General features: G+C 53.5%; 3 protein-coding genes across 5 annotated transcripts in view; 2 read left to right on the forward strand and 1 right to left on the reverse strand.

Moving 5' to 3' along the window:
• The window catches only part of FANCA (FA complementation group A), a 32365-nt gene extending 22303 nt beyond the window's left edge, over window positions 1-10062 (forward strand). The window contains exons 29-43 of one of the 2 annotated variants that reach the window (XM_052685629.1): window positions 289-362; window positions 771-899; window positions 1396-1459; window positions 1686-1852; window positions 2421-2526; window positions 3022-3081; window positions 3445-3549; window positions 4168-4280; window positions 5092-5233; window positions 6630-6692; window positions 7798-7903; window positions 8275-8350; window positions 8641-8767; window positions 9184-9276; window positions 9776-10062. In XM_052685629.1, the coding sequence (XP_052541589.1) occupies window positions 289-362; window positions 771-899; window positions 1396-1459; window positions 1686-1852; window positions 2421-2526; window positions 3022-3081; window positions 3445-3549; window positions 4168-4280; window positions 5092-5233; window positions 6630-6692; window positions 7798-7903; window positions 8275-8350; window positions 8641-8767; window positions 9184-9276; window positions 9776-9883 (1533 nt within the window). In that variant the 3' untranslated portion in view covers window positions 9884-10062. The other variant, XM_052685628.1, reaches the window with a different exon arrangement.
• On the reverse strand, window positions 9973-16840 carry ZNF276 (zinc finger protein 276). Its single transcript, XM_052685631.1, has 11 exons — window positions 16633-16840; window positions 15401-15710; window positions 15246-15298; window positions 14541-15032; window positions 13551-13629; window positions 12469-12549; window positions 12072-12182; window positions 11919-11994; window positions 11536-11653; window positions 11178-11277; window positions 9973-10758 (listed from the first exon to the last, which is right to left on the reverse strand). Exons 1-11 carry the CDS (start codon window positions 16823-16825, stop codon window positions 10473-10475), a joined length of 1899 nt encoding a protein of 632 aa, XP_052541591.1. The 5' UTR covers window positions 16826-16840; the 3' UTR covers window positions 9973-10472.
• A 153-nt stretch (window positions 16841-16993) lies between these two features.
• On the forward strand, window positions 16994-21375 carry VPS9D1 (VPS9 domain containing 1). Of its 2 annotated transcripts, none has more exons than XM_052685632.1 (15): window positions 16994-17153; window positions 17269-17341; window positions 17414-17506; window positions 17578-17737; window positions 18270-18381; window positions 18458-18520; window positions 18888-18940; window positions 19026-19113; window positions 19234-19319; window positions 19391-19854; window positions 19956-20085; window positions 20155-20348; window positions 20426-20507; window positions 21087-21191; window positions 21263-21375. In XM_052685632.1, exons 1-15 carry the CDS (start codon window positions 17040-17042, stop codon window positions 21336-21338), a joined length of 1893 nt encoding a protein of 630 aa, XP_052541592.1. In that variant the 5' UTR covers window positions 16994-17039; the 3' UTR covers window positions 21339-21375. The 2 variants fall into 2 exon arrangements, with proteins under 2 accessions (XP_052541592.1, XP_052541593.1); XM_052685633.1 differs by having other exon boundaries at window positions 17417-17506.
• Window positions 21376-21398: the final 23 nt, after the last annotated feature.

Raw genomic sequence — 21398 nt, forward strand, 5'->3', positions numbered from 1 at the left:
AAAATTATCAGGAACAGTAGAGAAAAAGCCTTCCCTTCCCACTGTGTACTGTCTACAAAGTGATCTGATTCTGATCTGTCAGAGGGCTGTGCTGGTGTGTCACTGAGATGCTCTACAGACTTGCTTTCAGGTAACCAATTTTGTAGGTTTTCGTAGGGCTTCGATTTAGATTTTTCTGCAGAGGAAATTGTTCAGGAACTTCCTTGGCTCCGTGCCTCCAGTTTAATGTCTCTCAATCTGTACTGGATTGTGCCTGGCTGTGATCTCTAAATCGCTTTTTTCCCCCAGTTATCTTTCAGAGAGTGGTTGCTGTTGGAGCTAGAGGTGCACCCTGAAAAGGATGTTCTTTCTGCTTCAGAAAGGTAACCACAGAGGTGCTCTCTTAAAGTGGGGCTGCTTCAAGATCCTTCCCCACTCAAATTAGGAGAAAGCATTTAACGTTAGGAGATTAACAACAAAGTAAAGAAGATTCTGTGGGACACAAATGCCTGTTGTTTACTACAGGCTAAAGCAATGAATTACAAAGCTCAAGCAACGCTGGGGTGAGATGTGTTTTAACTTGAGAAGCTCACCAATACATCCCTTAGCCTGCATATACAGTCCTTCCAAGTAATTTCCCAGCAGCAAGAGAGAGTTCACATCTGGTCATGCAGTGTTCTGGTATAGCACTTAACTTGCTGGCTGAGCTTCCTTTTACATTAAGGTTAGGAAAAAAACCAAACCAATCTGTTACAGCATTTAGTTTCCTTACCTTCTTTTCAATATTGCAGGCAGGACTTCCATTACTGGGCTATCTATCAGTGGTATCTTCCAGCACCTTCTGCTTCTGGTGGCTGTGATGGAGACCTGGAAAAGGCATGTGGCATCATTATCGACTGCATTCTGGATTTCTCACAAAGGTATTCTGTATCATGACTTGCATTTCTACAGGAGCAATGGTTCTGCTAATGACCAGGCAAGCTAGGAGCTGTCAGCTTGTGTCTTCATGGGGACATATTTTCCCCATGGTGGAAGCAATTCCCTTCTTACAGGTCTGGCTGCAAATGAAGGCTGGGAGGTGGCTCTGTGACTCACTGGTCTTTGCATAAGAATCTTGCTTTAGGTGACAGAGGTCTGGATCTGAAATCACAGATAGAGTCCGTAGTCTGTGTGTCTCTTTTAAGTTGAGTTTGTATTTGTATTTGTTTGGCCAGACAAGCGTCAGTGCCCTTGGGGAAGTAGCTGAAGCTAGAAAATAAGGAAGGAGGGTTAGAGGAGAGTTGCTGTCTCATCTGCAGCTTACTTAAAGAACATTAATGTCAGAGCTGTGCGCTTGTGTGAAGCCATTTGATGCGACTTGAATTATGTTCTCCTATGGGTGAACAGGGGTGGTTACCTGGTGTCTCTTCATTTCAGGTTCGACCTGGGTAGCTGTGGCCAGTTGAGGTCAGTCAGTCCTGATATTCTTTGCAAGTTGCAGGTGAGTTCAGATTTTGAAGGGCATCAGTGTCCTTGAATTTGGCCTAACATTTTTCTATTATGTCAGCGTACAGAAGACTGACGTTCAGTTCTCAGATGTGAGCAATGGCATGGAAATAGAGATACTGATCTCTGTGTGTTGCTTTGGAGAATCATAGAGGGTTTGAGTGCAAACTGATGTGCAGCCCTGACAAAGGCTGTTTTCCCCCTTGCCCTGCCTTGTTTAGGAGATGGTACTCGAGCTGGGATGTAGGCGAAGGCCACTTTCAGGCTGCTTGGATGCCAAGAGACACTTCTTGTTTGAGATTCTCCAGGGAAGGCTGAAAGACAGACACCATGGTTCTGCTCTGGGTGAGCAGCTGTGGAGGCAGCAGGAGTTGCTGCTGCACAGAAGGTAAATGCAGACCTGAATGGCTGGGAATGCCTTAAACAAATGTGTTGTGTATTTTGTTGTGTATTTGTGCAGCTGGGTAGCCTCCCTTTGGAGCACAAAGCACATGAAAATAAATGACACTGTGCATCCTGGTAGCAAATGTGCAAGAGGTGCTTATTTCCAAGCACCCACATGGTTGAAATGCTTCTGTGTGCCATCTTGGGCCTTCAGTTATCCCTTTAGATGGACTGGATTTCCATGGCCAGCACATATTTGTGGACTCTCTTTATAGCCAGCAACACCCCTAATGCCACCACCTGCACTAATCATCCTTATATTGCTGCTCCAAGATAAGCATGCATTTCCATTTTTGAGCCTTGATAGCACCTTTGGTCTGTGGATCTCAGTGAGATGCAGGTTCTTCTCCGGGCGACTGTAAAAATTCCTTGTATGGGTTCTGTCCAGATGTTTGGGGTGGTTGTGTTTGACATGCTCACAAACTGCCCCAGGTATGGAAGTCGTGCTCTGAGAGCACGGGCTCAGATCTTGGTGACAACTTTGATTTTGTTTTTTCTCTTCCCTGCCCAAGGATTCTGGTGGGGCTCCCTGCATCCGCGCTGATCGCGACTTGTCAAAAAGGAAAGAAAACTCTGCTGGACTGTGAAGACTTTTTTCATTATGTGAACTCCGAGCTGGTACGTGTGGTTAGCCAGATGATTGATTCTTGTTGGTCAGTGCTCTAGCTAGAGACCTTCAGCTCGCGCTTAGGACAGAAGTTAAGATGCAGCCAATTTAACATATATCAGAATGGGGGGAATTTCAGCTTCAAAAACATCTCTGTAGCTTTCTGAGGTCTTGCAGAGCATTGTTCGTGCTCAGGATAGCTAGCATTTCTATTTATTCACCCTGATGGACAGCATTTCCAAGCCCTGAGGCACAGCCAGATACTGCTACTCATTCTGAGACCATTAGTCAAACTGCTGCTGTGCACAGCAAGCAGGGCCACTGATGTGCTGGGACTGCAAAGCTCAATCCAGTGAGTGATGTTGCTTAAGAGAGAAAAGATTTCTGTAACCAGAGCTGATAGCTGGGGTCTCACAGGGTGATTCTGTGCTACTGGAATCTGCTTGAGGAAAATGGTGTTTCAGAAAGGAAGGAATGAAACTTTTTCTTTCCTCATTGTGCTGCAGAAGAACAGCTGTTCCAGGGGGTACGCGCTCTCCTATGACATCACTGCACACTTCTTCAGGGTAAGAGCTGCCTTTGGTATTCTGCTCTATTGTCCCTGCCAGCCAGAACAGTTTCCTTACTGGGCCATACTGACTGTATGCTGTTCTTAACACTGAGATGTGCCACTTGCACGGTTCTGTTGAGAATCACTGGTGTGAACTGCACAAAGAAGTCCAGGGAAGTGAAGTGAATTAACAGGAATTAATGGTGGAGACCAATTTTAATACAGTGCAGCAAAGCAGGTGGAACAAAGAGAAGCTGTTGGGTGTGTGTTTCTTTTGCAGGGCCACGCTGACCCCTACAGTTATCTTTGATTAGTTAACAGATGGGTTTGGGAGGTGCTTCAAAGCAGCAAAGACATCCTGTGATCTGTCCTCACCCAGGGCCTGCTGAACGCCAGCTTGGACTGTGAAGAATCAGCAGAAGGGGTCAACGATGTTCTAACAGCGTGCCAAACCAAGTGTCCCATTGTGCTGTTCTCTGCAGTGGTAACCCTTCATGTTTTGTCCTTATTTTTAACATTAGATGTATATTCCTTGTCTATTTAAAGTGCATCTTTTAGACTTCATTTAAGGCAAACTGTGAAGTAAGGGATGATTGTTAGTGCCTTTGGAAAAATGCAGAGTGTTTCAGCATACCCTCTGCTCCCAGCTCTGGACATGCAGAAGTGGAATGGAGGAACAGACTTTAAGACAGCAGACAGAAGGGTACATGCCAACCCCAAATTCTGTAAAGCACTTTTTTGTTTTCCTCTCCATGTTACCCTTCACACACTGTCTTACTTGGAGGTAGTTGGTTTTTGTTGCATCTTCTAAGTACATCCATCCCCTTTGTGGAACAACTGATTTTTGAGCTCCTTCAGGTCCTGCAAGCGAAACTTCAGGGCCCCGTGGTACAAACCATCATGGATGACCCACCTGGCATTTCCAGGATTGAAACTTCTTTGTGTTTATTATGTGTGTGTGTATTATGTGTGTGGGCTTCTACATTAAGGGGAGGAAAAAACCTGCCTCTCACTACCTGCCTGAGAAAGCTTGCATGCATTACTACAAACATCTGCTAGGCAAGCTGCTGCTAACACTGCTGCTTTCTGGCTTTCTTCCTAGCTCTGGTGGCCACAGTTGGAGCCAGTACTTTGCTCTCAGTGGAAGAGACTCTTTGGTGCTCCGCTTCCAGAAGAACTGGAGAGACTGAGGGAATGCCAGTCCTCAGCAATGGGGTGTGTATGAGGACCTGAACACTGATCTGCAGGCAGGAGACCTGCTCTGATGGACAGGCTTCCTGGATGCCTGATCCCTGAGACAGGCTGGATTTCAGCAGGCAAAAAGAAAGAAATGCTAACGTGGGTTGAGGCTTGTAGGACAGCTGTAAACAGATTCCTTTGTAGAGTTCAAACTCAGAATAGGTCACTATAATCATTTAGCCTGGCCTTCTGCGTAACGTGGGTCAGAGTGTTTCACCATAAGGAAAGGGAATCTTTTTAGAGGAGACTGGAAGGCAGAATCCTTGTTAGACAAACACTGGAAATGGCCTTAGCACACTGTTGAGTCATTTGGTTCATCAGTCACACCCTGCACTCCTGGATGTGGTGAATTTCAGATCTCTTGAAATTGCTGATTGCTTCTCAGCTGTTTCCTTCCCTCTCCATATCATTCCCCCGTGGTAAATCTGGCTGTTCAGCATCCTGCAGCTTTTCCCCTAGAGTTGGACATTCCATGTAAGAATCTTATGCACTACTGCAGGCAATAAGCACGTGATTCTGCAGCATTGTACAGAGGTAATTAATTAGCTGCCCAACCTGTGGTAAGGGAGATTTTGGGAGGCTACTGGCTGTTGCTTCACTGTTTGTTTTTAATTTCTCTGAACAATCTCCACACTGTTCAGCAGCAGGGAGAAAGCTGGGGAGAAAAAATGCTTTTTCTTTGGCCCAATCACAAACTGAAGCACTTTGCCAAAGCCCTTGAATCCCCTCCTCATTTACAGCTATGATTCCTTCTCTCAAACCATGCCATGCTGGTTTTGTTTCCTAGCTTCCTTTCTTCAGGACGGGTTTTCCCTCTCTCTGGCCCTCCTTGGATTTCTGCTGCCTTCCTGCATTGCACTGTTCAACAGCACTCACCACGAGGAAGAGAGAGAAATGCACTGAGGAGACTGGGAACTGACACAGAGCAGGCAAGACTGGACTCATTTTAAATGTCTGCTGTTCTCCACGCTTAAAAAGTGAAAGCAGAATGCCTTTTCCTGGAACACCATTTCTCAGTTAGACCCTGTTGTGAAATCTTGCTGATGGCTTTTGGTAGAATGCAGTGTAAATTACCAGTCACTAAATATTTATCCTGCAGGTAAAGGTGTTTAAACTTCTAACTCAGATACTGACTTCTCTGTGAAGTCACTGAAGATTGTTTGAACAGCTGCTCTGAAAAACAGAGAGAGTGCTGCAGAGGAGGGGAGTTCAGCTCTCCAGGATCACTTCTCCCACTGACAAAGGAGAAATCCTTGTTGATCTTCATTCTGGAAACTTGGCAGAAGGGGTAAAGAGATACAGAAATGGAATTCCCTGAAGCCTTCTGCTGAGAAGGAAGTCGGGCTGCTGTCCTGGCAGCGGTGTGTGTTTATCTAGAGGAGATTGCAGGGACCAAAGCTCAGAGTGGGGAGTGTCTCTATATTGAGAAATTCACAGGTAAATCTTGTTTATGCAGAGCCTGTGCCTTATGACTTACTCTGAAGTTTTAATCCCTGGGGCAGGAGTTGTGGTAGCAGCTCTTCTTGCTGTGGGATCAAATCCACCATTGTTTGTACTGCTCTAGAGCCAAAAGCTATTAATCAGAAGCTGATCTCACCAAGGTGATACGTGCATTTGGTACAGGTGAAATGATGACAACTTTGACCTTAAAAATCTGCCTTAAGATTGGAGGAGGACACTGGGAAGACCTGAAGCAATGCTTCTCTGCTCTTTTCCCTGCCTTACTGCTGTGTGCACCCAGTCCTGCTGTGTGCATAGCTTGCTGTCTGGCTCTGCCCTCTTCCTTCTCAGAGGGCAACAGTCACAGAAAAGGTTTTGTTGTACAACTCAAGGGGTGACACAAATAAAAGCATTACTTTAACTTCCCTGGGTTATAAAACCACTTTGATTGGAGTGGTAGGGATCCAGGGCAGCAGAGATGTGTGGCAGGACAGGATTACAGCGCACTGCTGAGATGGGAAGCTGCACAGCATCTCCTTGTGGCGTGCAGGTTGTTAACTCAGACCAGCTCTCTCCCAGATTTACATCTGTGGTAGCTTGCTTAGTTTTCCCTGTATTTGGAATAACTTGTCTTTTTTTTGGTCTGATTTACTTGCTTTGAATTTTTTATGGGATTTCCCTCGAGAAGCAATGAACCAAGTCAGGTCCCAGACTGCCTTGTTGAAACTGCCTTCACCTGAAAACAGCAGCAGTGCTTGTAGTTCATCTGGGTCCAGCCTGGGAATGCTGAGTTTCACTTGATGAAATGTTATTTCCTGACTGGAAAGTGTTAAGTTCTGAGTCACCACCGCAGATACAACTAACTGCACTCTCTTTTCTTTGCAGTTTCTTGTTTCTCTGCTGTTCTTCTCACTCATGGATCTAATCTCAGCAAAAATAGCACCAAAGGTAAATTCAGACCTCAGGGGATTCTCATGACACCAAATAGATCTGACCAGCTTGGTTTGCTGCCTAAAAATGCTTTGCACAAGTACTCTAAAAGCTGGTAGCTTGCTCTGCCAGAAGGAAAGGATCTGCAACATCCCAGACAGCCTGCTGAAAGCCCTTCTGTTCAGATCAGATTGAAAATGTATTTTCCTGTCTGATATTATCTTCCCTTTCACTACAGTAGCTTTTATTTCTCGTCCTGAGAGTCTTACAGTTTCTAGTCTCCTGCTCATACTTCACTCTTCCCTTGATTCCCATTCTGGAATCTCCTATCTTGGCTTCTGTGCATTTCACTTTTGTTCTAAGACACCTTTCCCCAGTCTGGAAACACACGGCATTTCACAGGAGAGGGGCTCTGCAACAAGGAGGAACACAGATTTCCAAATGATTTAATGCTGTAAAACAGAAGAGCAAAGACAAGAAGGTTCTTTCAGCAGCTCTCTGCCCTAAGCAACGTCCTGCCTACCAATGTGTGTTTCTGTCCCTTTGTCATCTTCTCCATTCTGAAGTGCAGTTGTTTGTGTAATCAGCTGACAGGTCGGATCAGGGAGCAGATTCAAGTTTAAAATAGTCATTTGGTCCCAGCCTTTCTCTGAGGGAGGCAGGAGAGTGACTGAGAAAAGAAATATCTGCAGCAAACAGATCGGGAAGGTTGTTCTGAGTGAAATGAGTGATGCAAAAATCCTCTTAACCGACACTGGAGAGGTCAGAGGGGGGAAGTTGGCTGTGGGGAGCGGGGGGGGGGATGCAGAACTCGAGCATCTCTCTGGAGCAAAGCTGGGAAGCATGCTGGTGGCGAGCTGGCTGCTCATCAGTGCTGCTTCCTCTGCCTTTGCAAATGATGCTCAAGTGAGCAGTGCTGTGACTTGGTTTGGTGATGCAGCCTCCTGCACTGCAGAGTGCCTGACTGCCCAGGGAGGAACTCAGCCCCCGGGTGAGGAGAAAGGCTTGGGCTACATTCCCAGATGTCCTCTGTTAAAGCATTTCACGTGCACGATCTCTGACTGAAACTTTTCTGCTTTGGTACAGTTAAAACCTAAGACAAACTGTCCTTTCTGACACCCAGGAAGGTGTGGATTTTCAGACGTCTCTGGAATGGGCCCTGGAGATCTTGCAGTGCCTGGAAGAGAGGGGCATATCCTGGCCACTGCTCTTCCTGTCAGCAGAAGAAGGTGAGTGAGTCTTCCTCCAAGGGGTGAGAGGGTGAGGTTTGGTGCTGGACAGTAATGCTTTATCTCTTTGATTAATGAGTGTGTTTGTAAGGAGGAACTCTGGTGCTTTTGTGGGCTGCACGGCAAAAAAGAGTTTCATTAAAAGCTGCTTCTACTCTGCAGTATGGTGACCTGGCTGCTAATTAGGAGCGACCAAAACTCAATTATTGTTTCATCTCGTAGGAAAAGCCTAAAAGGAACAGCTTCCTTCTGCCAGGGTCACTGCACCCACCATTAGGGTTTACTGTGTGCTGGGAAGAAGCTGTGCAGACGCTGCATGAGGCAGCAGAGCGAAGGTGAAGGCGCCTAATGATTTTCTGTGCCTGTTGCAGGCTCTAGAAAATACTCTGTCCTGCGCTGCGCAGCCTCGGATCGCCACAGCCGGCTCTTGCCTGTTGCCTTCTACAGGTAACGTCCTGGTTTCAGAAGGAATGCCTGTGGGGAGGATGTGGGTGGTGACTGACAGGCACTGCAGCTGGCCTGGGGATGAGCCGAGCTCTTCTGGTAGCTGTGCACGAGAGAACAGTGCATCCCAGCAGGACTGCTGCTGAAGAATCCCTGTATATATTGCTAGAAGTTTCCCTGCACACAGCAGGGAGCTGTAAGATGAGTGGTAGCAGGAGCTCCAGCTGTATTTGCCCCGTGTGTTTCCCTCTGAACCAGCACTGACCAGGTGGTGCACGCATGATTTCCCACAGCCTTACCTCCGGCTTCCACCACGAGCTGCTCACCAGAGAGCACTTCTTCCTTTACGTGGCGCTCAATCTCTACATCCAGCTGCTTCAGCTCTTTGTGGAAGGGAAAGACCTGCCCCAGCCTGAGCAGGTAGGAAAAGGCCCAGGCCCTGCAGAACACACGGGTGAAGCTCAGTCTCTATTTCTTCTAACTCTGAATCATATCTGTGATCCATTCCCAACGCCGCTTGCAGCATCCTTGTTCTCACTTCCCTGTACAAAGTGGTGGCATGCTGTGGAGCTGCATTTGCAGGCATGCAGCTTGAGGTGGAGAGAACCCTGCAGGTGTTGCTGTCCTGCTGGTGCCTGAAACCTAAGATGCCTCACTGCTGTCTTGTATGGGACCTTAGGATGAACGTAGGCAGTGATGGAGGTACCTGCCCAACCTGTAGCTAGACCGTGGGTACAGCATAATGGTTCTTTCTCCAGTTCAGGAGGTAGGGACTGAGACTTGAGAGAGACACTGCCCTGGGCTTTGATCTACCTTGTCTCTTCTGAGTTCCTCAGGCAGATCCCTTAGAAGTGATCTCTACAGCCCGTCAGTTCCTCCTGGGTGCAATTCCACGCTGCCCTGCCAAAAGCTTTGGAAACATAGGACTGGTGAGTGAGTGTTTCCTCTTCTATCACTCTGAGATGACTGTCTGCTCACTGCGTATCTTTCATGCCACACTCCAACTGCACTGGTGCTGCCTGCTTATCACACGCTCTGCAGTACCTTTCTGTAACACTGGAGCTGTGGAGGACACCTGCTGTTCAACCAGTGCTACAGCCTCAGCCCTCAGCCCTCCTCCTCCTCCCCAGCTGCAGGCTTCATCTTTCTCAGCAACATTAACCACGATTCTCTCATGCAGCCTTGCGCTCACCGCTTGCTTAATGCTCAGTCTTAAGTAAAATAGCAAGCATAGTTAAGTGACAGGTGTTGAAATTCCAGCCCTCCACCGTGCTGTCTGGCAAAGCCCGTTATTTCTGCCTGAGTCAGCGACAGCACCTCTCCCTTCTACTTCTGCACATTGCTGAGAAGCAGCAGAACGATCTGGTGCAGCTGTAACTCGCTTGGAGGAAGCAGGAGCAGGGCTGTTGCCATTTACTCTCTCCCCAGTTACTGGAGGCATGTGAAAAGCTTGACCCAGAGGTGGGAGCCACCCTCCAGCACTTCTCCCGGCCTGCTGCATCCATGGAGGTGGATGAAGAGCTGCTCCTGTTCTGAGTGACAGCGACACTGCTGCAGGGAGCAGGCTGAGCAGAACACGCTGCCTGCAGGTGAAGGGAAAGACACCACGCTACCTTTCCCACTAGCACTGTTTCTTTCCAATTACTTTGTAAATAATTTATTACAAGCATAACCATGAAGCTCTCATTACAATAAAAAGTAGGTTACAAACTTCAGTTTAGACTTGCTTTAGGATTTTTCTTTCTTTCCAAAACAAAACGCCTGCTTTAAGTTGCTCCACTGTCATACGTACCCTTACAGCCACCCGGGGGCAATTCTGAGCAGGCAGCAGCTTGTGCAGGTTGGGAACAGCTGTGGGCCAACTTTGTTTCTACAACTGTGTGCGTAGGGAGAAGGGGGACAACAAAGGGGTGCTGCCAAACATCCACTCCCCTTGGATTAGACAGACTTAGTACAACACTGCTGAATCAGACGTGAGCATGGAGAATCACAGCATAACAAGCTTTTTCTGAGCAAGCTGAAGCTAATTCCATCGAGTTCCTTGGAGACTAAAACGTAGATTAAAAATCTCCACTCTGCCATATAGTTTCTGTGGGGTCAGACTGGGAAAGCTTCCCCGTCCCCCTCAGGTGGGCTCTTGCTGTGCAGTCACTTCTGGCTTTACTGCCTGGCTTTCTGAAGTCCCTGATGTATTTAAGAGGAGAATGGGCTCTGACTCCAGGGGCTTGGTTTTGTCCTGAGTCTGGGTCAGAGGATGCACCATAGACATGTGGACATTAAGGTTATGGGCCTTCTCAAAACGTTTCCCACACTGGTCACAGGCAAACTCCAGCTCCGTCTCCGCTTTGTGTTTGGTCATGTGGTACTTGAGTGATGCTCGCTGCCTGCACTGGAAGCCACAGATTTCACACCTGCAAGGCAAAGCATGGGCTCAGCACCCAGCTCAGAGCCACAGCCCGAGCCCAAGCTGTTTGTCACAGTGACTAAGCCCATGTTTTCCTGCACTGAATAGAAGGAAGGAGCTGCAAGAGAATACTGCAGCCTTCAACAGCTGGCTTAAAGCATCTTCTAGAACCACCCAAGCCAAGGAGCATCATCATTCTCAGGTCTGTGGCTCATTGCTTGTAGCTGAGCACTGAAGAACAGGCATAGGAGGGGCAAGACTTGCTCAGCAAAGGGAAGCTCGAGCTCAGACACACAGTGGGGAAGTGGATGAATATTTAAAGGGTCACAGAATTACACGGCACTGAGGACAGTAAGAGCTCAGCACAACTTCCTGACTCCTCCTGTCCATTTTCTTGGCTACGAAGGCATGATGAGGTACACTTACTGGAGGGGCTTTGCTCCCGAGTGCCGCATCTGATGGACTGAGAGGTGTTTGCGTTGCTTAAAGGTCTGCCCACATTCATCACAGATATAGTTGCGTACCTCTGCAATGGAAATGAGGAAAGACTCACCCACTGTGCTCATTTCTTAGCACACAAAACACACAAGCAGCTGTCCATGGCTCCTAGGGGAGCCTGAATTCCTCCTCCCGCCTCAAGTCCCCTAGATGAAGGCTTGCTGCAGACTTACACACCAGGAAGACAGTTCTACAGCCCCCACAGCCTTGCTACAAGCCTTGTACAGAGGAATTACCCCATGCTGGTAGCACCTGAACTCTGTGATGAGAGGCTGTGGAGACGCACCTGTATGAATGAGCTTCACGTGGCGCTGCAGGTACCGGTCGATCATGAACACCTTGTTGCAGCCTGGATGAGGACAGGGCCTCTCCCGAACTTCTTCATGATGCTCTTTGATGTGTTTCTGAAAAGAAAGGACAGAGCTTCCAACTGCTGGTCGATGGGCACAGAGCGGGGCTGTGTTTTCTCCAGAGAAAAGAATTGGGGTCCCACAATAAGCAGGACACCCATCCTGGCAGCCTCGTGCACCAGCACTGTGCAAAAGCAGGGATGGATTTGGGCGCAAGCGCGGCAGAGGGGATTTCACAGGACACAGCACAACTCATTCCAAGAACTGCTGCTGAGCTGCTGGCTGGCAGCTTTGAGGAAGGAACAAAGCCTGAGCTTACCTTCATGCCATCTGCCCCCCTGTAGACAGCTGTGCAGCCCTGGTAAGGACACTTGTAAATGGTGGGCAGCTCCTCCCTGCAAAGCAGAGGCTCGCTGTCAGCCGAGGGCCTCGAGCTGGGACTGCAGCCTAGCCACAGACTGCTCCTTATTACCTTTCACATTTGATTTTTTTTTTCCAGCCTGGTTTTGGCCCTGGCTTCTTCCTTACTTTGGGCTCTTCTGCCTTCTTCGCTTCTTTGCCGTCACTTTTCTTGCTAGAAACCCTCCAGGAAGGAAAAAGGACATTTGTTTAATAATTGATGTCGATTCCAGATCTCCCACCTAATTGCCCCTGAATGTTACACCGGGCCGGGGGGCTGAGCCTGGCAACACCAGGAGCGTGCTGTCAAATGCAAGCAGGCCACATTGATGTATTCAGTGCAGGGCCATGCAGGAAAAAGCCTGCCCAGCTGAGCCCACCCCGTCCCCAGGAAGCAGAGGCAGCACCAGCCCTCCTGCTCAGCCACCCAGCTGCCCACACTGTGCTGCACAGCAGGGAAAGCCCCTCACTTTTTCTCAGGGTAAGGCTCGAAGGAGTCGTCTGAAGATTGCATGTTTCTCTTCTCCATTTCGTCATCGCTCAAGAAGTCTCTGAGAAAGAGAGAAAATGTCCTTTACCAAAACAGGACTTGGCTGACACTTCAGCACAGCAGCATGTTCTTCGTTCCCAGCATTTACCTTCCCCGTAGAACAGCACTGAGGCTCCACGTGTTCTCCTCCCCCACCATCTCCCAAAACAAATACAGCCCCCAAGCACAGCAAATAGCAGAACTGGTTCCTTTGAGGACTAATCTCTGTAAGAATCACTGAACCACTTTTAGGAGAACAAAAATGGCTGTTTCTGAGAGGGCCTGATGTTGTAACAGCTTCCTATACTAAGAAAAGTCATTTTGTAGAGCAAGAATGTAATATAAATGTCTGGCACAGGTTAATTGAGCTACGGGTCGTTCAGTATTTCCTCATGTGGAGCAGCCACATCTTTCTGTTTGTTTTTAAATCCCAAGCTACACAAGAAGCAATTAATTCTGAAGCCAGGAAACAAGCAGAAGGTTCCCGTGGTGCTTTTAACATGACAGCTGACAGATTTAGCTGACACACCAAAGTCAGGTTGCACTTGGCCCCTCTGAACCTCCACCTAACCAGCAGCTGTTCACACACCTCAGCTGCAGTCCCTGGATTTGGAAGGCTCGGCCAAATCTTGGCTCAGAACAACCACTAAGCAGCCTGCATCCCAACTCGGGCTTCTTTATTCTCCCTGCTCACAAACAGGGTGATTTCAGAGCAGCAGCTCCTGCCTGTGAGCCCACACTGACAGCTCACAGCTGCGGAGGGGGACCAGCACCGGCACGACCAGCACGCAGAGCCCCACGCTGCCCTGCCACGGCCCTGCTGTCCCAAAGCACGGGGCAGAGCACAGCACAGCCAGCCGTGCCCACAGCCAGCGCACGCTGCGCCTGCAGCACGTGGGAGGGAGCCTCCCTGCCCCTCAGTGCCACCTCCCAGGGCCTTCAGAGGACAGGAGAAGCTCTCCGCGCTCATTTCATACTCGCAAAGAAGACATTAAGGCTGTTTTAAACCCACTCTTCTCTCACCCCTCAGAAAGGTCACTGAACTCGTCTTTTACCCGCTCATCCGACGTTGCAGACAGAACCTGCTTCCCACTCAACTGTCCTAGGGAATGAAAGAGAACAAGGTACGTTACTGGGGAAAGCAGTGAAAAGAAGCCAGAGGCAGCTGGTGAGAAGGCACTGACTTAACTCATGGTGGCCCATACTGCAAAAAAGATGCGCTCCAAGACGAGTTAATGATTGTTTAAAATCAAAGCCAGTGCCTCATGAGCTCCGGGAGCATTCCCCCTGCACCCCAGGCAAGGAGCCCCTGCAGGTCCCGCAAGCACCTTTTGGTTTCCCAGTCACTACTGCTCTGCAACCAAAAGCCTCATTCCCTAGTGTGTTACAACCACCTTTTCTCTTTCCAGCAGCAGACATATCGTGTGACTGCCAGAGCTCAACAGATCCCAACTTCTGTAACTCAAAGTCAGCAGTAAGCCCCAAATTTTAAGAGAGAAAAGAACGCAGCAGCAAACCTGTATTAAGGCAGCCCAAGAGCAAGGCTGCCTGCACAGACAGAAGCGCCTCACGCTGCTCACACTGCCCTGCAGTCACAGTGGGATGGGAAGACCCCCCACACAGATAGGGTTTGGATTGACCCCAAACAACCACCTGGCAAACAGACAGGGACCACTCTGCACCACTTGACTGGTGAGAGCAGGACCACGTGGTCCTGGCAGGTACACACAGCCAGCTGGACAGCCACATCTCACCCCCTCATCGAGAGGAAAACGATGCGCAGAGGCCAGGAGAGCAGCTTGGCTGCAGGGCAGCTGGGCCAGCCAAAGCTTCACATCCTCTTTCCCTCTGCAAGAGCAGAGCTGATTCCCTGCACAACTAGCACTTCAGAGCTGCAGTTTGAGGACCTTACCAGTCCCCAAGGAGGGCCACCCAGGCCCAGCAGTGCTCCTTGAGCAGATCTCTGCCTTACCCAGAGTCCTGGGGGGGGCGATCAGAAGGGAAATCCCTTACCTGTGGCACTGCTCAGAGGTGACAGGGGCTGGGGCAGGGCTTTCTCCTGTAACGAGGCTGTGTTGTCCAGCTGAGAATCAGACGAATCCCTGTCCGGCGCTGGCTCGTTCTCCAACTTCAGTGGCACTGATGTGGTCCCTTTGTTCGCGGGCTGCTGACAAGGAGTTGTCCTTACTGGAGCATGCTGGGCTTTGGGAGCAGAAACAGCCTCGGCATTGTCTGCCCCGTTGTCCGTCAGGCGCTGCGCCACGTTCTTGTTCCACTCCCGTTTGACAGCCAAGGCGTTGTCAACAAGCACCGTGCTACAGTCAGAATCCGTGTCCATGATGTAGTCGTGCCCATCCCCGCAGCCCCAGACGGCACGGATGATCCCGCAGTACTCAGAGGACAACACGCTCTGCAGGCTCGGCACCGACTGGCAGCCCCCGGCGTGGGCATGTGCCCACGTCACCAGGCTGTGCAGGCACTGGGGGCTGGAGGTGATCAGGTCAACTGTTGAAAGGGGAGAAGCAGCAGGCGTGGGGTCAGTGCTTGCAGACCCATTCCTTCTGCACGCCCGGACCGAGGCGCGTGGCAGCAGGGCAGGGAGGCACCCTACAGGCTGCTCTTTGCTTCCCGCTGTACGCCAGAACCGCCCTGCCCTCAACACCCCTGAAAATCGACCCTTCCCCGCTGGAGGAGGCAGCTCTGTGAGCAGCTACTCACCCAGACAGGAGGCACCTCCTTCTACGCCAGGCTGGGCCGGGGCCGCACCGCTCCTGCAAAAGCCAGAACAGCACTGGTAGCATTAGAGGGGCCGTGCTGAACACGCAGCGATCCATCGCTCCCAGTAACTACCGGGAGCACAGAGCTGCACGTACTTTCCTTTCGACTTGATGTGGCCTGTGGGAGACGCGTTCACCCTCTGAATAAACGTCCTGAGGACGCTGCGGCACTTGTAGAACTGAGCGTGGCATTTCTTGCAGACGAACTGGGGCAGCGCGGGGTCCTGGCGCACTGCCACCCCGACCAGCCGCTGGAAGTCCGTGAAGAAGACCTGATCCACGCGGCGCTGCTTCTCTGAGTTCTCCCCCATCACAGGAACCTTCCCAAAAGCGTTGCGCAGGCTCCTGGAGGAGAACTTCCCGTGGCAGAGGCGACAGTATCCGGTGCTCAGGGCTCTGCCGATTCCTGCGAGACAAGGACCGGATTGAGCTGCACGGTGCCTGCTGCAGGAGCACGCAGCCAGCTGCGGCCCGAGGGCATTGGCACAAAGGAAGACAACATCCCCATCCCTCGATTCAAGCCAAGGCTGACTTCAAAGTCCTGGCTTCAGCATCACACAGGACAACTGGGAGGAGCGAGACCTCTGTGAGTCAGAGCAGAGCAGGGGCTCCACACCAACACCCACAAACCTACGACATCCCTGCCCAGCACCCCTGGGTGGCTGTTCCAGACCTGACTCCGGTCTTCTCAAAGCTCTCACACATACAAGCTTCCACCAACACAACACTGTCCTCCAGCTGAAGTGCTTCTTTTTCTTCTCTAGTGCTTATCTCCAAAGTATTAACAGCCCTCAGTGAGCCAGAGCCTCACAGATCCCACCCTGCCCAGTGCACTGTTCCTAACACCCTAACGGTCCCACAGCCACGCACAGGGAACCAAGGAGGCTCCCAAGGACGGAGTGGCCACTGCCTCAGAGCAAAGAACGACGCCACAGCTCTGCTCTAAGGGCACTGACCGTGCGCTTCCCCCATGGCTGCCGCTGTGCGGGGACCCCCAGGGCCTTTTCTTGCCGCGTTTCCAACATTTTCTTCCCCATCTACATCCCTGCCCTCACTTGAAGCCACTGACGGCAACCAGATCAAGGCCGCGGCCTGCAGATCAGCGCCCTGGGATGGGGCCGCTCAGGGCGCTGCTCCCCACTGCCCCCCCCCCCCTCCGAGCCCCACGGCCGGAGCAAGGCTGAGGCCTGCAGCTCTGCTCCCTACGGCCCCACGTACGGCAGCAATCGGTGCCTCGCGCCACTCGAGGCCTCGCAGCCTCCCTCACGTCCCCGTGCCCCCGCTGCCCCTTGGCCCCACCCGAAGGCCTTGGCCCGCCCAGCTCTCACCTGCCTCCGCCGCCCCCCCGGGCCGTGCCCAAGCGGAGTCCTCCGCCGCCACCGGGGCCCACCCCGCGGTCGGTTCGGGCCCGGCCTCCCCCTCCGCGGACCCCCTGGCCGCGGGCCGCCTGCGGGACTCGGGGGAGGCCGCAGCGGAGCCGCCCGCGGCCGCCAGGAACCGCCCGCGCCGATCGCGCTTCATCGCCGCTCACCGCGGGCCCGGCGCGCCGCGCCCCGCCTCGCCTCTTATGGCGCCCCCTTGTGGGCCGGAAGACCCAGAGCTGCACTTCCGGTGCATGCCATCCGTTTTAAAGTCCCTCCGGAAACATTCTCCGTCTGCACTTCCGGTTTCATCCCCTCGCTTTTTAAGTTCCCCCTGGGAACGCGCGGCCACTGAGATCTGCGTTCCGGCCGCCATGGCCGCGGCGGGCGGCGTTGGGGATGGAGGGGCCGGGCCTGGCCGAGCCCTACAGACCGCGATGAGGGCGGCGAGCGGGGCTTTGGAGATGGACAGCGCGGGGAGAACGCGGGTGAGCATCACAGCCCTGTGGGGGTGGCCCGCTCTCTTGCCGCACCTCCCGCCCACCCCCCCGCCCCCGGGTCTTGTGGCCATCCCTGCCTCATTCCTATTTAATTTCGCCGCAGGAAGCTTATGTAGAGTACCTGAAGAGCATCACCCTCATCTCACAGGCCCTGCAAGACGAGGCAGCGCTGACAGGTAACCTCCCCCTCGCGGTCCCTCCCCCCTGCCCCACACATGGGAGCGCAGCATGACACTCCCGTATCGCAGAAGACAGCGAAGGGCTCGGCTCCAACACCCCCAAAATGCTGAAGCTGGCAGAGCAGTGCCTGGAGAGAGTCAAGTCCTTGGCAGCCACACTGGGTGAGTAATGCCACCCCCAGGTGGACTGAAGCCCTTAACAGGGACTGATGGACCCGTGTCAACCTCCATAGGGCAAAAAACAAACAAGGCAAAACCGAGCGTGCCGGGGGGGCCTGCACCCATCTCCAGACACCGCAGGGTTTTCTCTGATGAGGGAGGCAAGCTGTCACCCTTCCTGCCGCCAGAGATCTTCCAGAAGCTGCAGATTGCTGAGGCACAGAGTGCACGCAAGTAAGTGGGGCTGAAGGACAGCAATTGCAAAGGGACCAGGGCACAAATCCTATGGGGAGTGGGAAAAGGAGGGTCGGGGGGACCTAAGTGCTCCCCTCAGTGACCTGAAAGCAGAGCAGGGCTGGGCTCGTCTCCCAAGCAACAAGCAGGTAATTGTGGTGCTTAGGGGTGTGGCTTATAGATAGAGTTGGCAGTGCTGTGTTAATGGTTGGTCTTGATGTCCTCCAAAGGACAAGAGATTATGATGCTAATTTACAGCAGAGAAGGTTAAGGTTGGATATCTGGTAAAATTTCTTCTCAAATGGAGTGGTGGTACACCAGCATAGGCTGCCCAGGGAGTGGTTGGGTCACCATCCCTGGGGGTGTCCCAGAATTGCAGAGATGTGGCACTGAGGGATGTGGTTATGGGCATGGTGGGGTTGGGGTGGGCTTAGGGATCACAGAGGTCTTCTTCAACCTGGAAGGGTCCCAGCTGGCCAGGATCCCTGGCTTGCATGCAAGGCCACAGCAGTGTTCACCTCATTCCCTGCAGGGAGCTGACACCACTAGAGGAGGCATCGCTGCAGAACCAGAAGCTGAAAGCTGCCTATGAGGCACGGGTGGCACGGCTCAACCCCAGCCAGGCCCTGCAGAAAACCTCGCTGGTGAGTGGGGAGCTGGGTACGATGGGTCCTATGCTGGGACTTTGAGCAGGTGTCACCCACGTTCATTGCTTGGCAGACGCTGTCTCTACAACGGCAGATGATGGAGAATCTGGTGATCGCCAGGGCACGAGAGGAGACCGTATCCTTTCCACTAAGAGAGCCCAAATCGGGGGTCCTGCAGCTGTGCCTGGCTTCCTGCTGCAGGCCCCTGTTCCTTGCCCCAGGATGCACCAATCCAGCACATGCTCTTGGTTTTGAGTCCTGCCCTGTCCTGGCTGATGTGGGGGTACAGATCGAAGCCACCTGGACAGACTGGATGCTGCTTGTCCAGCTCTGTCCAAGTTACCCATGTGTCCTTGCTCTGGGGGTCCCTGGGAGCTGTGCTTCCCCATGTACCCTGCCAGTGCTTGTAGCTGTTACTTCGTCAGTCACCCCAGGGCTGTGCTGAGTGAGATGCTGGCTCACTGCTGCAGCTCTTCCAGTGCCTTAACTGTGCCCTGGCCCAGCTGCAGAGGAAAATGGAGGAGCGGCGGCTGCGGCTGCAGGAGGCGGCCAACAGGTGAGGGGATCAGGGTGTCCCAGTGGGGACTGTGAGGCTGTGGAGCTCCCTGCACACCCCTCACCTGGCTCTGTGGCACTTGCAGGAGGTTCTCCAGCAGTGTGGCCCTAACCCCTGAGGAGCAGGAGCAGAGAGAGCTCTATGCTGCCATCCTCGAGTATGAACAGGACCACGTGAGTATGGGCTGGAGGCTGCTGCTGTGGGTGCCATGAATGTAGAGGGCTGTGCTGGGAGTCAGGGAGAGGAGGGGCTGTTCCCACATCCCCACTAACCTGCTGCAAGCACTCCCCCAGGACTGGCCACGGCAGTGGAAAGCCAGGCTGAAGAGGAGCCCGTCAGACCTGTCACTGGTGACAGGGCTTTTCTCCTGCCTCCTCAGGTACTGCAGGGCTGGCAGGGTTGCAACCACTTGCCATTGTCCCCTGCTCACCCCTGTCCCTCTGCTTCCAGCTTCCCAGAGCACCCCATAGCTCAGCTCCTGCGCAAGCTGCAGTGTGCGGTGTACACTCGGCTGTACCCAGCCGTCAGCCAGAGCAACCCTGAGGCCACTCCTGCAGCCTCCACCGGCCTTGCTTTCCTCTCACTGGATGCAGGAGGGCTGCTGCCTGCAGAGCCAGGAGGCCGGCAGCTCCGAGCCTCCCGCAGCCTGCACTGCATGTTCTCAGTGCCCGAGCACGGCCCAGCCACGCTGCGGCACAGCATCTCCGGAGCAACCCTGGCTGATGGCAGCCCCGACGCCTCCAGGGCAGAAGGGGACCCCCGGTCTCCCCGGGAGAGCTCCTTTGAGGACCTGGAGCGATTCCTGGCATCGCCTGAGGATTGGCCCCCAGCAGAGCCCATGGCCAAGCCCAGGCCTGCGGCATCGCTGCAGGAGCAGCTGAAGGGCATCGTGCGGGACATCCACAATGCCATTGGTGAGGGGCGGCCATGGCTCTGGGAGGGAGGAGGGGTGATGTGACAGGCCCGGGTCTCTCCGTGCCCAGCCGGGTGAGCTGCGTAACTCCTCCCTTCCCAGACAGGCTGCTGTCCCTGACCCTGCTGGCCTTTGAAGGATTGAGCACTGCTGCTGGCAAGGACCAGTGCTTGGCCTGTATCGAGGATGCTTTCTTCCCTCCACTGTGGGCCCCGCTGCTGGCCCTCTACAGGTACCGTGGCCCCATTGCTGAGCTGCGAGCTGCTGTTACGGCCAGCCCCCATCACCCTTTTGCCCATAGGAACGTGCACCGGCCCCAAGAGGAAGCCCTGGCTCGCAGCATGGAACGGCACCGCCACGCCAGCCCCGCCGACCTGGGGCTGTCCCCTCGGCTCTTCCCCACTGCGCCCGGCCGCCTGGCCTATGGTGCTGCCATCGACGAGTTGTGCCTCATCCCCCTGGAGACTTGTCCCCGCAGGAAGCTGTACTGCATCGGTGCGGGGCCGGGGCGGGCATGGGCTGTGTGCTGTGGTGCCATGGGATGGCCCTGAGTGCTCTGCTCTGTGCTGCAGTGCGAGCCCTGCGCAGCATCTGTGAGTGTGCCGAGGAGTACTGCAGCACCCGCGACAGCCGTGCTCCCACTGCTGGCACCATGTGAGTATGGGGTGAGGAGGGCAGCCCTGCTGCCAGGGGGGTGGGGAGGTGGGCTGGTGGGTCCCTGTGCTCTGGTGCTGCTGGTTCGCACTGGACAGGTTCTTAGAGGGGTGTCTGTCAGCCTGATGGTCCCTGTTGTGGGTGGACAGTGATGCTGGTTGTGCTGGGGCTGATGGCTCCTGCTGCAGCACTCTGACAGTCCTTGTTGTGGTCGTTAACGGTGCCCCACAGGGTTTGCTGTTCCCGTTTTGGGGAACTGATGGTTCTGTTGCCGTGCCAGGGGAGCCAATGGTGCCCAGTGCCATAGCAGTTTGATTGCCCTTTGATTGCCCTTTTGCCGCGGTGTCAGGGCTGATGGTTTCACTGCCGGGCTGATGGGGCGATGGTCCCGGTGCCGTGGTGGTGAGGTCTGAGCGTTCCATTACCACGGAGGTGATGAGCCCGATTGCCCCATCGCCACGGCAGCGGGCCCACGGTCCTTTAGCCACGGCGATGGGGGCCATTGGCCCCGTCGCCACGGTGACGTGCCCGATGTTCCCGTTGCCACGGTGACGGGACCCCTGACGATGCACGTGGCAGCGGGGCGGATGAGCTGCTGCCTCTCCTGTCCTACGCGGTGCTGCGCAGCGCGCTGCCCCAGCTGCAGTCGGAGTGCGCCGCGCTGGAGGAGTTCATCCACGAGGGGTAGGTGCCGGGAGCGGGGCGTGCCGGCCCCCTGCTGCCCCGCGCCCACCGCGTGTGTCGGCGTGCCGCAGGTGCCTGCTGGGCGAGGAGGGATACTGCCTGACGTCGCTGCAGAGCGCGCTGGCCTTCCTGCAGAGCCTGCCCTGAGCTGCCGGCAAGTGCTGCGCTCCTCCCGGCCGCCAGGGGGCGCCGAACGATCAGCGACTC

The sequence above is a fragment of the Tympanuchus pallidicinctus genome, unplaced genomic scaffold (genome assembly GCF_026119805.1).
Source record: "Tympanuchus pallidicinctus isolate F22 unplaced genomic scaffold, pur_lepc_1.0 scaffold22, whole genome shotgun sequence".
Lineage (NCBI taxonomy): Eukaryota > Metazoa > Chordata > Aves > Galliformes > Phasianidae > Tympanuchus > Tympanuchus pallidicinctus.

Coding starts and splice junctions, on each gene's coding strand:
- ZNF276 (XM_052685631.1), bottom strand. CDS start 16,825: ATGAAGCGCGATCGGCGCGGGCGGTTCCTGGCGGCCGCGGGCGGCTCC. Junction 13,630..14,540: donor ACCTCTGAGCAGTGCCACAG/GTAAGGGATTTC, acceptor TTCATTCCCTAG/GACAGTTGAGTGGGAAGCAG. Junction 12,183..12,468: donor GAGCCTTACCCTGAGAAAAA/GTGAGGGGCTTT, acceptor TCCTTCCTGGAG/GGTTTCTAGCAAGAAAAGTG.
- VPS9D1 (XM_052685632.1), top strand. CDS start 17,040: ATGGCCGCGGCGGGCGGCGTTGGGGATGGAGGGGCCGGGCCTGGCCGA. Junction 17,342..17,413: donor AGACGAGGCAGCGCTGACAG/GTAACCTCCCCC, acceptor CCCGTATCGCAG/AAGACAGCGAAGGGCTCGGC. Junction 18,521..18,887: donor CCAGGGCACGAGAGGAGACC/GTATCCTTTCCA, acceptor GCCCTGGCCCAG/CTGCAGAGGAAAATGGAGGA.